Below are 12,646 nucleotides of genomic sequence, written 5' to 3'. Positions count from 1 at the left end.
CTATGAATCCTGGGCTGCTGTATGGTGATATTCCCGCTTTTATCAAACCAAGGTCCAAATGTTTCTTGATTATAATCTGCATATCCCTTTGATCAATTATATTCATTAGGATAGACTTGCAACAAACAAGTTCATACTCTTTGCCTTCCTTGATTTTAAGACAAGCTTTGAGTTGATTTTTGTCTCACCATGCCAAGGGATCTTCATTATAATTTTCTTTGATCCTTTTCTTGTAATCTTTCAAAGATACCTTAGATTCAAACTCTACATCATTATTATGTAGAGCTATCTTAAGACATTATATTTCTTCTGGTTGGAGCTCTTTACTGCTCTTAGTTGGAGCATTGTTTCTCCAAACCATCTAGAACCTTTATTTTTGGGTTCAGAAGTTTTCCTTCATCACCACGATTGCTGCGAAATTGAATGGGCAATTTTCTGTAAAATGCCTCTTTTAATCCCTGGACTATGATCTTATGATCACAGGGTGTTGTGAACACTAATCGCCTAGTCTCATTTTCTTGAGTATAAGATTTGAACATTTGTAGGAAATTATTTCCTAGCAATATGTCAGCTCCTGTATCATGAAAATAAATCTGTGATATTTTTACCTTGTACCAAGGTATTTGTCCAGCACCGCCAATTACGATTTCAGTCATCTTAATCCATTTGCATAAGATTAAGATTCTTCTGGAAAAATCTCTTCCAGCAATCTTTGGTAATTTTTCTTCCAAATTATTTGGAAAAACTCCTAGTTTTGCTGTACAGATTCCAGTACCTGAATCAATATAAGCAGCAAAATATTCTGCCTTATATTATTCATATAACATTCCTACTTGAATGTATATCGAGAAAGAGCTTGTGGTCATTGGATTTTTCATATCCTATCATCTGCCATAAACTCCATTCTATATTCTAGACATTTCCAAGGTTTATGTTCCTCGAGAAACTCTAGTCCAAGAACCAATCGATCTGGTTCATTCCTTGGAATTCCTTTGATATAAACTTCCAATTATCCGATATTGATCATTCTTTGGTAAGTTCCTATCATAGGTTGTTCCAAATAGTATATGGTATTACAAGGAATTTGATTCCTTTTGTTTCGTAATATCAAATACTATTTCTACTTCCTTCCACCATTCTGGGCATCTAAGCTTTCCTATTGTAGAAAAGCTTTTTGGCTCATGTTGGGTTTCTTGGATATGCGCTTTTCCCCACCTGTAACTTGTAATTCTATCTCCTTGAAAAGATAGCCTTCTTGATTTCAATCTAAGACTTTGATTGATTTGTAGAATCGGCTTGTCTTGTATTTGGATATCTGTTTCCTGAATTAATGGAAACTCAATTCTTTCTGGATAAATTGCCTGAACAAATTTTTCGAATATATAAGGTATTTCAATGAACTCATTTCTAAAAAATAATTCTGAATGATGTGTATTAGATAGAGAATATGAAATTTGATAGGTAATAGAGTATGTCATATTACTTTTTTTCATCAGTCTTTTTTCCTTGAAATTCTGATGTAAAGTCAAGGCTCGACTGAAATCTTAATCTGCAAGGTTGTAGGCAATTCTCAGATAGATTACTCCTACAATCTTTCATGCACAGAGGTTTCCTGAGATAGTTTCCAATACTGAATTTTGAAGGTTCCCTATTCGTTTATCGCATATAGCAATATCAATGGGTGAATCTATTCCTTCTTTGAAAGTAGCTTTTATCATAACCTGGATTGCTCCGATATGAGTCCAGGACATGGTCCGTGCTACTTTTATCTTGAGTTTTTGTAATTCCTCCTTAATTTCTTTAGAAGGAATTAGTTGCATCTCCATTCTATTTCCTGTAAGTTCCATTGAAATTGTCATTTCCCTTCTGAAAGTTTTATAAATTAGATGATGCTTTCTGTTTCTTAGGTCAAGACTTCTTAAGAATTTTTCTACCTGTCCTGCAGGAGAATCCTTGGTATCTCTGTAGACTAAGATTTTCTCTCATGATCATTTGAACCATGTTATGAGATATTGTTGTTTGGCTAAAGAAACCATACAAATCTTCATGTGTTTCTTGTCGAAACACCCCGTCTTCAGTCAGATTCCGATTCAGTTCCATCAGACTCTTCCCGACTCAAGACTTCTTCTTCTTCATATATACTTTCATCTGAGGCAATATCCTCGAATCGGTATACCTGAATAAGATCTTGGTAATAAACTGCTTCTTCAATATCCGGGGTTGGATCGAAGCATTTTATTCCTCTTCTTTCATTTTCTGGACAGTTGGTCGAAATATGACATCTTGCTCCACATATCCAGCAATTACAATCCTTAAAACTTTCATTAGCTCGAGTATGAGCTCTTCTGAAAGTTTTCTTCGTAGGTGTTCTTCCTGTGCTTCGAGATGTACTCGAGGCTTGGGATGATATCCTACTTCTTGATGGTCCACTTCTTTGTCCAGATTTATAAGATCTGACCTTTTTTCTAGATCAAACTGTTCTTGGTTTCCAAGAGCTTCTTCCACCTCGAGCATAAGGATGAGTCCTAAAACTTTTCCTCTTATGCTTCTGTGGTTTATTTTCAATGATTGTTAGAAGATCATTTTCCTTACAACACAAAGGAGTACGTTTGTTAATACCCCTTAATCTTTTATAATTCTTTTGTAATGCTGTCATATGACATCATTCTGCCAATTTTACTTTGAGAAAAGAGGCTCTTCGTGCCAACCTATCTGGATTTCCAGGGACATATTCCCTTATAAGCATTTCTCTCCAGGGACTCGACACGTTAGCAAAGAAAAGCTGCATAGCTATATTTTCTTCGGCTCCTGTATTCCATCTATATTTAGTGAATAACATAATATTCATCCACCAAACTTATGTCATGTAATTCAAGGCTATACAGAGCTTGAGTATATTTCTATTCTTCTCTGTATCTTGATTGTTAAAATAGTCTATCCCTATAAATTGTGCTTTAAATAGGGTAACCATTTTTCCATCTATCTCACTAAGAGATTCTCCAGCTAAGACTGACTCTTTGGTTTATAATGAAGTCATGTCCAAAGCAATTTTAACTGATCACATAAGACTCATTCTAGGAGTTTAATGAATCTTTCTTTGTTGAGAACAAGTGTTCCTGCAATGATTCTCATAGCAGATGTCCATTCATCTATGAGATCTTTTCTGTTTTTGAAATCTAGTACATAAAGGTTAAGCATAACCCCATAAGGATGTATATGTTCTAAAATAGTTTTTCCCATAGGATGTTTGGTGCAAGGGAATTTGATTTCTCCTTGTCCTCGTTTCCGCTGGGTGTGATTCTCTACCATTATGAAAATCGGTTTGAGATTCTCTCATATTTATATTCTGAGATCCCACACTTTCCCTTGATGGTTCCTGAGAAGATGATCAGGTTATAAAAGGTGGTTCCCCTCCCGTTGTGTTCATCTTCAGATCTACGATTTTGAGATTTGCAAAAAATTCCGCAAGCTCTTGTAGATCCTCTAGGCCAATCATTTCTAAAGTTGTCATCGGATTAATTTCTTTGAGACATATTTAATTAGATTGATTATTTTTTCTTCTTCAGTCAAAGGTTTAGACACTAATTTGGCCTTCCCTTGTTGATGTAACAGGGGTTCAGTTTCAAATGATAGTGGTAACCTTCCTTCTGAAGTTCTCTTACTAGAACTTGATTGTTGTTCTAGAATTTGAATTCTTGTACGAATATCCTTTAATATTCCAAGAATTTCTTTCTGGTTTTCAAAGACTTTTTCCACATTTTGTGGTACGTAATACAGCATATTGCCATAATTTTGTACCGTTTTTTGAATTTCTCTAAGATCTCCAGAGTGTTTAGAGTAATCCGGTACTATTTCTATGAACCTGTTGTTTTGAATCATAAGTTTACTTTAGGACTCTGATAAGTTTCTTCTTGATATCTAACATTGGTTATATCTTCTTGTTTCAAATATTCCAGAGTCCTGAAATAAATCATGTAAATACTTAATCTCGAACCTGAGTTCGGATTCATGTTAATTGAGAAAATTATCTTCCTCAAACATTTAATTACTTTATAATAATGAATTTGTATGTTTGAAATAATTTTACCTCGACTCTGATACCATTTTACCCAGGAAAATCAATCATTAAAATATGTAAGAGTATTTTTGTCAACTTTAAACTATGAATATGTATCTTGTGAGACGGTCTCACGAATCTTCATCTGTGAGACAGGTCAACCATAACGATATTCACAATAAAAAGTAATACTCTTAGCATAAAAAGTAATACTTTTTCATGGATGACCCAAATAAGAGATCCGTCTCACAAAATATGACCCGTAAAACCGTCTCACACAAGTTTTTGCCTTAAACTATTTAGGGAGTTTGGGCAAATTTTTTTAGGTGTAGAGAGTTATGATAAAGATAAGTTTGGGTTTTGGGAATTAAAACCAATTTTCTCAATTAATAATTCATTTTATAATATAAAAAAATGAAGGAACTAATTTTTAAGAAGTGAATTCATTTTTTTTATATTTTATTGATTAATAATTTTTTATTTTCTTAGACAGATGTCTTATGGTCATTATTCGAACTTATACATACAGAAGACGCGGGGCGCGCGTGTGTTCTGTTTCCTTGAATGGAAGGTTAATCCAAAGCTGTGGATTTGCAAATGTTTGTGATAAGCACGCCAGGAATTCTTTCTAGGATTCTGTGTGTTTTACATGTATTCGTGCCCTAGGAGATGATGAAAATTGATCTGATGAATGTTGTTCTACCGGACGAATTGATACAGGAAATCTTCGGTCACTTGGAGGCGAAGTCGAGCCGCGACGCCTGTTCGCTGGTTTGCAAGCGGTGGCTCAGCCTGGAGCGGCTTAGCCGCTTTGCAATTTCTATCAGCTCCTCCATGCCTGAGTCGTACATCAGGTTGTTGAGCAACGTATTTGTCAATCTGAGAAGTGTGTATATCGACGAACGCCGCTCCATGTCATTTCCTGTTCAATGCGTAAGAGTGTCACGCTATGATTCTTTTTGAACTATTTGATATTTAATTAGTTTAGATTCAATCATGCTTGAATGTTATTGGGTAAACACGACTTGAAGTTTGTACAAAGTTTTGAATTTGCTCAAATAACTGATGAGGTTCTGTTGCTCAAGTTATTGATTGCACATGGTGAGAATACTCGAAGTTTTTTTTATCATCTCTATGGAATAATTTTTTTGGTGCTTGGAAAGGATCTAATATAATATTTGATGTTGTGATCTTTGTGGTGCTAATTTGTAAATGTATCGATTTCTGAGAGGGGAAAATGCTGTTGACTTGGAAGCCTTATCTGTTTAAATAAAGATTACTCTGGTTTCCACTTCTTTAATATGTTTTATTTCCATGCTGGGGCTAGTCAAATATTGGAACACGTTAGACAAGCAGGGCTCAACTTTGTTAACGAACGTGCAAATGTTTTTGGATGTAGAAACATTTTTTGTGCAGATCTTTACACATCTTTTTGGTCATATACACTGTTACTAAATCCCCTTCTTCAATGCCACTCATGAAATATTCTCAGAATTTTTTAATTCTTTGTTTATAGTGTGGTATACCTATTTGCTATTCCATATTGCCACGGCAATTCCAGTCAACCATGAGATTGGAACCATTATTTCTTTCAACAGATTATCAGTGAACTGGAGAGAGAAACGGCATCTATGTGCTGCTTTATAGAATTAAATGCTGCGTGCTTTTTTCGCTATCGGAAAATGCGTTATTTTAAAAATATTTCCGCTTTTCGAGAAAAAAATCCAAAATTGGTTGACTATCATCATTACTATTGCTGAGTTGGTGGGGAAGAACGCTTTTTCACTTTAACGTACGAGCTAAGTATTACCTCTATAAATTAAATCTGACATACATTCAATCAAACAAAGAGTCTGATGGAAGATCAGATAAATTCTACATTAGCAGATGATGAACTAATAGAAATTTTCCGACGTTTAGATTCAACATATAGCCGTGATGCTTGTTCTCTCGTTTGCAAACGCTGGTTATATCTTGAGGGGCTGAGCCGCAACACTGTCCAGTTTGGTAGATCTGGCAAGACTGACACTACGATCAGGCTGTTTGCCGATCGTTTTGTGAATGTCCAAAGTGTGTATATCAATCAGACTTCCGGTTCCAGCTCCGCCAAATTGGTAAGTGTACTGGCGGAAGTGTGAATTCTCAATGTGGTTTTTACATTTTCCTTGCTACCCTGTTCGTAAGTCTTGACTTGTGCCAAAGGAATTTTTGCACCTGACAAGGAATTTCCTTAACAAAGACCTTCTTGTTCTTTGGCAAAAATTGGATATATTTTGCAGATCTGAGATCTTTCTTTCCGAATAACCTGCAATCAAATCTTTCGCTTAAACATTAACTCATCCTTGGGAAATCTTCGTTATTCTTTATTTATTTTCATGGGTTTATAAATTTTGAATGTCTGATTGAGATAATACTTTATTTTTGTGTTTGGAAATTTTATTTATTAGCAGATCTGAAAAATATGTTTTAGTTTTTGCCCATTTTACTGATTTATTTTTTTAAAAATTTGTTCAATCACTCCAAAATCTCATATTTGATCAGATTTACCATCCAAGCATAATTCATCGTGATTCATCAAATTTGCGATGATAGCATGTGATTGATGGCATCAATTAGTATTGCTTGTTTGCAAACTCTCAAAAATTGATTAAATTAACGCACCTTGAGTTGTTTCCTCATGGTTTTGTATTCTGATTTTGAAGTTGAATGGATATCTATGAGCATCTGTATTATGAACGGTTGGTGATCTTCTTGCTTTTGGAGAAATTTGTGATGGATTGTTTGTAGTGGTTGGAATCATGTGCACTGAGCATGATGTTTAATGAGTGAAATTCTGATGTAAAATTCTAGAGTTGTCATGATGCTGATTATTTATGTTTAAAATTTGTTGAAGGTTCGTGAATCTAAAATTCTTTTCAATTACTTTGCTTATACAAAATCATGCCGAACTTTGTTCCTCTTGGGTGATTTTTAAAATTTGAGTTTAAACTACAACCATATCCCCCTTAACTGCTTTGTTTCAGTCTTCTGGAATAATCTTTAGGATGTCATTGTTTTCTTATTGTGGAGCAGGGGAAAAGACGACGTGGCGTTGGCTCTTCTACTACGACCAGGTTTGGCCATGGGTCTAATAAAAATGCGTGTGATAGCAAGACAGGAACTAGCTGTTTGTCAGACTCTGGGTTGGAAACTGTTGGTGGTTGCTTTGCAAAACTAGAAAAATTGAGCCTTATTTGGTGCTCGGATGTAACAGATTTGGGGCTAAGATCTTTTGCCGAGAAATGTAAAACTCTTAAATCTTTGGATTTACAGGTGATTGTCAAAAATGTTACATTATATGTTTTGTTGTCTGAATAACACTTTGCGACGGATGTACCCTGGTTTGGATCAACATGTTTGGTAGTGTTATCTTGATCAGTCCAAAACACTATTTTTTCTGGTATCAAGATCTGAAATCACCCTCCCATTCTGCCTCGGTTGTTAAGCATTGTGGATGGTGTGAAATGGAATTCAGAATTAATACTGCAGAAACCTTGTCTGGTGGAAAGGAATTTTGAGAGGGAGGTGTATTGAAATGCTTACTTCTCTTCAAGTGACATTTATTAACACTGCAATGATGTTATTTCTGAAAAGCCTGAATCCCTTTTATTGTCAAAGATTTTTCTGTGCTACCAAACAACAGAAGATATATTTTTCCTTCCATGACAGGGGAAAGGTCTTTCATTCCGGCTATACTTTGTGCCCTCATCTCATATGAATGAATTACAACAGTCTTGTCAGTAGCGTGTGTTTTAAAGACTTAATCAGTTGATGTGTTGAAGTCTATATTTACTAATCTATGATTACAAGTTGAATATGCGCCATGACTGACTGAACTTTTGTTGTATGTCTTGAAGGGCTGCTACATCGGAGATGAAGGTTTGGCTGCGGTGGGAGCATGCTGTAGTGGGCTTAATGATTTAAATTTGCGGTTTTGTGAAGGCTTGACTGACAAGGGACTCGTTCTGTTGGCCCTTGGTAGTGGGAGGACTTTGAAATCACTTGGAGTCGCTGCTTGTGCAAAGATTACTGATGTCTCATTAGAAGTGGTGGGTTCTCATTGCAAATCTCTTGAAACTCTGTCACTAGACTCAGAAACCATCCATGACAAAGGCTTGCTTGCTGTGGCCAAAGGATGCCCTATGTTGAAAGCTCTGAAACTACAGTGTATAAATCTAACGGATGAGGCTTTACAAGCTGTTGGTTCTTTCTGTTTATCGTTGGAGTTATTGGCCCTATACAGCTTCCACAGATTCACTGACAGGTCACTTTTTCTGTTTTCTCTTTGTTCTTTCTCATTAGGTGGTGTTGTAATGGTTACTAATACAAATCCTATTGTTATTGTCGTCACTTTGATATTACGTAGACATGCAGAAATATTCAAATGCATATACAATTGTGGTCATGCAGCTCACCTTTTAATAATTTGTTTTTATCTGGAAAAGGAGATTGGTGACCTGATTACCTGAAAGTGGTTACGCATGTCCCTTCAAATAAGTTTGCAGGGGTTGGATCAGTTAATGTTCAACTCTATGTTTTAAGCATTGTATTTTATTCATCACTTTTTTCTTTCATGGATGTGTGGTCATTCTATTCTTTTGGTGTTTATTAATGTATCCATATACTAGAGTTTAAGTTAAATGCATTATGTGGTTCTTAATCGAACACCTATATTAATCTGAAAGCAATACTATGTATTCTTCCGTCTATTTCTTCTTTTTTTGTCTCCTCTAGGTTCTGGGGTAGGTAGAATTTACAGAGTAAACCAGGATGACTGTTTATTTCTAGCTGACTGGCAGTCTTTATTGGATATTTGTGCAGGAGCCTGTATGCCATAGGGAAAGGGTGTAGTAGACTGAAAAATCTTACATTGAGCGACTGCTACTTTTTGAGCAACGAGGGCTTGCATTTTGTCGCCATTGGTTGCCAAGAACTTGTGCATGTTGAAGTTAATGGCTGTCACAATATCGGAACAAGCGGATTGAAGTCTGTTGGAAAATTTTGCAGGCAAATTTTTGCAAAATTTTTTCTCCTCTCATCTCATACTTGTTGCCTCATCGATACATCTGAACTATGTTTACTCTTTTATGCAATTTTTTTATCTATTTGTTTTGTCACAGTATATGGATTATCATTCATCCCATTAACCATCTCCTTATCTTTGCTTGTCTTTGTGCCTGGAGACTTGCATTTGCTGCTACTGGAACCCTGACCATTTGTGTATCACCTGGCTGGAACATCTTTTTATCTTGGCATGCTGCTTTGGCTACCCGTTAATCTATATTGATTTGATTTTTTTCCCTATTGGACAATTAACTGCAGTGGTCTTTCTGAATTATCCTTGCTGTACTGTCAGAGGATAGACAATGATGCTTTAAGAGAAATTGGTAATGGATGCAAGTTCCTACAAGCTCTTCACTTGGTGGATTGTTCCAGTATTGGGGATTATGCCATATGTTGCATAGCTAGAGGATGTAGCAACTTAAGAAAGCTTCATATTCGCCGATGTTACGAGGTACTTTGTCCCCACATTTTTGGTGCACCAGATTCAGAATTTTTTTAGTACTCTTAAGTGATTTCATATGAATTGCATCAGTAACTATCTTTTAATTGTAAAGTTCCTCGATGTTTGCATAAACTTCGTTTTTCTTTGTTCTAGATGATAAATGACTAATTTATAGTTCTACTTGAGTTTGTAAATTTTTGTAGTAAAGCGGGACAGAGTACATGTACTGAATGATGCCAATGACCTGGGCAAGCTTCCTCCAGCTCTCTTATTTACTAATTAGTTTTTAGACACACATATTCAGCTGATTTATCATAGACACACATATTCAGCTGATTTATCACGTGAAGTTATCTTTAGTGGTCACTCTGCCACAATTATGGACCTTCCGATCTGGAAACCGTGATTCATTTTTAAGGGTATTATATGCCAATGCAGGTGGTTTAATTTTGGATATGCTACTTACACTATGGAGTTGCTCATATTGATTGACCTACTTTATCTCAACCATTTGCCCGATTTTTTATTCTAAATACAGTTGCAAAATTTCATTTTTGTTGACCCTTCTGCTGTAATGCACGGTGTATGAATCTTAGTTCTGTAATAAGAAATTTTATACATAGATATATATGCTAGTATATATACATATATAAGAGTATGTGCAAAAGTTCATATTTTAACGACAGTCTAAATTGCTCGAGTTTCTTCAGTCCTTTCCATGTGCCAAACATTAGATATATATTATACCTTTTTCCTTCCTTTAGTTATTTTTTTTAATGAGTTGCAGTAAATGTCTTCTTTAGTTTTAAATCAAATCACTCCTGCTTGGTTGTGCCTTATTTGTCTAAAACTTGAATATTTCTGCTAATCTTTATACCCTCACACGCACATTAATAGGTGGGGAACGAAGGGATTACTGCTATTGGTCAGAACTGCAAATTCCTTTCAGATCTCAGTATACGCTTCTGTGATAGGTTGGAAATTTTCCCTCTTTCTGCTTTTCTTTAAATCATGGAACACACAAATCAAAACATTTGAATGCGTTTTAACTTTTCTCCATTAATTTATTTCATTTTAGGTTATTATCTTGATCTCTTTTTTATATATTTCATACTCTGATGCATTCAGAAAGGCGATGGTTGAAAAACTTGCTTTTTTATTATTTGGATAAATTTTTGTTGCTCTGTACAGAACTCTCAGATCTTTGTTGCTTTATTTATTTGTTTTGGTCTGGCTCCTGGTCTTGAAAATTACTCTTGCTATGTTTCTTTTTTCATTTGGTATGGCACCAGAAAAGTTCGTGTTTGGTATATGGCACCAGAAAAAGTTTGTGTTTGGTTGCTAATGTTGCTACTATAGAATAAGCTGTGGTTTCAGCCTCAGACTTATTAGCTCTCTCTCTTGTTAATATTATTTCCTATGATTTATGGTATTTGCACATTCACCTTCGCCCTCTGTCTGAGCCTCCCCCTCCTTTTTCCCCTTTCTCTAGCTAGAATCCCGCTTCGGCATTTCCGCTTTTGTTTAAAGTTATTCTGGCAGTAACGTCAAATCAGCTTCGTCATTGCCATTTTCACTTTAAAATTAGCATTTCAACTTTCTTTCTGAATTATTGTTCTTTCAGGTATTCTTTATCCTCTGATATATAGTTATATTTTGTACCTAAACAATTTTTTTTGTTCGTGATTACCAGCATAGGCGATGAGGCGCTGATTTCAATTGGTGAAGGTTGCCCCTCATTGCAACATTTAAACGTCAGTGGTTGCAATCAAATTGGGGATGCTGGAATAATGGCCATTTCTAGAGGTTGCCCTCAACTCAGCTATCTGGATATAAGCGTTCTTCAGGTGGGTGGCTTAACTCTGATATCCTGCATTTACACATCTGTTTATTTTGCTGTTGCTGTGGAACGGAACGTATTCTCAATGAGAATGTACATACATGATCAAACATGATAATGAATGTTTGTCTGAACTGTAAGAAACTTTGTGTGCTATGTGATTAAAAACTATTTCCTGCTTCTATATTATTCTACTAATGGCTTTGTAGAAACAGAATACAGATCACTGCTTGTTGATGATTCAATTTGTCAAAGAATCGGTCCGTCCTTCAGAGGATTTTAGGATAAAGAATTAAATGATTGGTTATCTGAACATGTGATGATTCTATGTGCTTTGCAAGGTGTAAGGTCGCACATGGAAATGTTGAAATTGTTGCTAGTAATTAGACAAGTGAGAAAATGTTTCCACATTGCTGCAATTTCATTCAGTAACATATGAATAGGCCTTGCATGCAGGCACAAGAAATTTTAAGTTTTTGACCTCCTTTTGACAGTGAGTTTGATAAATGACTTTGTTAAAAAAAATCCTTGATCAATGTGATATTTTTATCTATCCCTGCAGGCACATCTATATACACAGCATCTAGAAATCTATTTATCGGTATATATGTAACAATGCCATGCAATCATGTATATTTGTGTCCATTTTGTCAATCCATACTTAGCTTCTGCTTGCTATGTCTTTACAGAAACTGAGCGACAGGGCCTTGATTGACTTAGGCGAAGGCTGCCCCTTTCTAAAGGAAATAGTGATATCGCATTGTCGAGAAATAACAAACATAGGCCTCAGCTATCTTGCTCGGAGATGCATGCTACTGGAATCGTGTCACTTGGTTTACTGCCCGGGAATCACAGAAACTGGCATAACCACACTGATTACAAGCTGTACGAGGATGAAAAAGGTGTTGGTCGAGAAGTGGAAGGTTAGTGAACGTACCAAAAGACATGCTGGATCCATTATCAACTACCTCTGCGTCGACCTTTAGATGGCGAAAAGTTCAAGCCACATTTCTACAGATGATGGCAAGTTTAACCGTGAAGTGTTGTTACCTTCGTTTAAATTATCTCAAGTTTAATCTCTAGACTCCCTAATAAAGTCACTATCTATATATAGACTATGTACTGTGTGTTGTGAACTTGTGGCTTAGGGTTGACGAATGTTGTTGGTACTTAATTTTATTTTTAAGAATTTGAATTTGGTTAA

At 35.7% G+C, this 12,646-nt stretch overlaps 1 protein-coding gene across 3 annotated transcripts; it reads left to right on the top strand.

Moving 5' to 3' along the window:
• Nucleotides 1-4,578: 4,578 nt before the first annotated feature.
• On the top strand, nt 4,579-12,646 carry LOC142554965 (uncharacterized). 3 transcript variants are annotated; one of them, XM_075665577.1, is made up of 9 exons: nt 4,853-4,990; nt 5,978-6,171; nt 7,130-7,369; nt 7,954-8,360; nt 8,918-9,103; nt 9,419-9,611; nt 10,500-10,576; nt 11,296-11,449; nt 12,132-12,646. In XM_075665577.1, the coding sequence occupies exons 1-9, from the start codon at nt 4,987-4,989 to the stop codon at nt 12,426-12,428; spliced, it is 1,752 nt and encodes a 583-aa protein (XP_075521692.1). In that variant the 5' UTR covers nt 4,853-4,986; the 3' UTR covers nt 12,429-12,646. The 3 variants fall into 3 exon arrangements, with proteins under 3 accessions (XP_075521690.1, XP_075521692.1, XP_075521691.1); XM_075665575.1 differs by lacking the exon at nt 5,978-6,171 and having other exon boundaries at nt 4,579-4,990; XM_075665576.1 differs by lacking the exon at nt 4,853-4,990 and having other exon boundaries at nt 5,015-6,171.

Source organism: Primulina tabacum, chromosome 9 (genome assembly GCF_025594145.1).
Source record: "Primulina tabacum isolate GXHZ01 chromosome 9, ASM2559414v2, whole genome shotgun sequence".
NCBI classification, from domain to species: Eukaryota; Viridiplantae; Streptophyta; class Magnoliopsida; order Lamiales; family Gesneriaceae; genus Primulina; species Primulina tabacum.
Note: the sequence above shows the minus strand (reverse complement) of the source record. Positions and strands in the feature narration are given on the sequence as shown.

What these genes read in the sequence shown, in the direction of transcription:
- LOC142554965 (XM_075665575.1), top strand. Translation starts at nt 4,727, where the DNA reads ATGATGAAAATTGATCTGATGAATGTTGTTCTACCGGACGAATTGATA. An exon ending in TGTCATTTCCTGTTCAATGC is followed by an intron (nt 4,991 to 7,129) that starts GTAAGAGTGTCA and finishes ATTGTGGAGCAG; the next exon opens with GGGAAAAGACGACGTGGCGT. An exon ending in TCTGTTGGAAAATTTTGCAG is followed by an intron (nt 9,104 to 9,418) that starts GCAAATTTTTGC and finishes AATTAACTGCAG; the next exon opens with TGGTCTTTCTGAATTATCCT.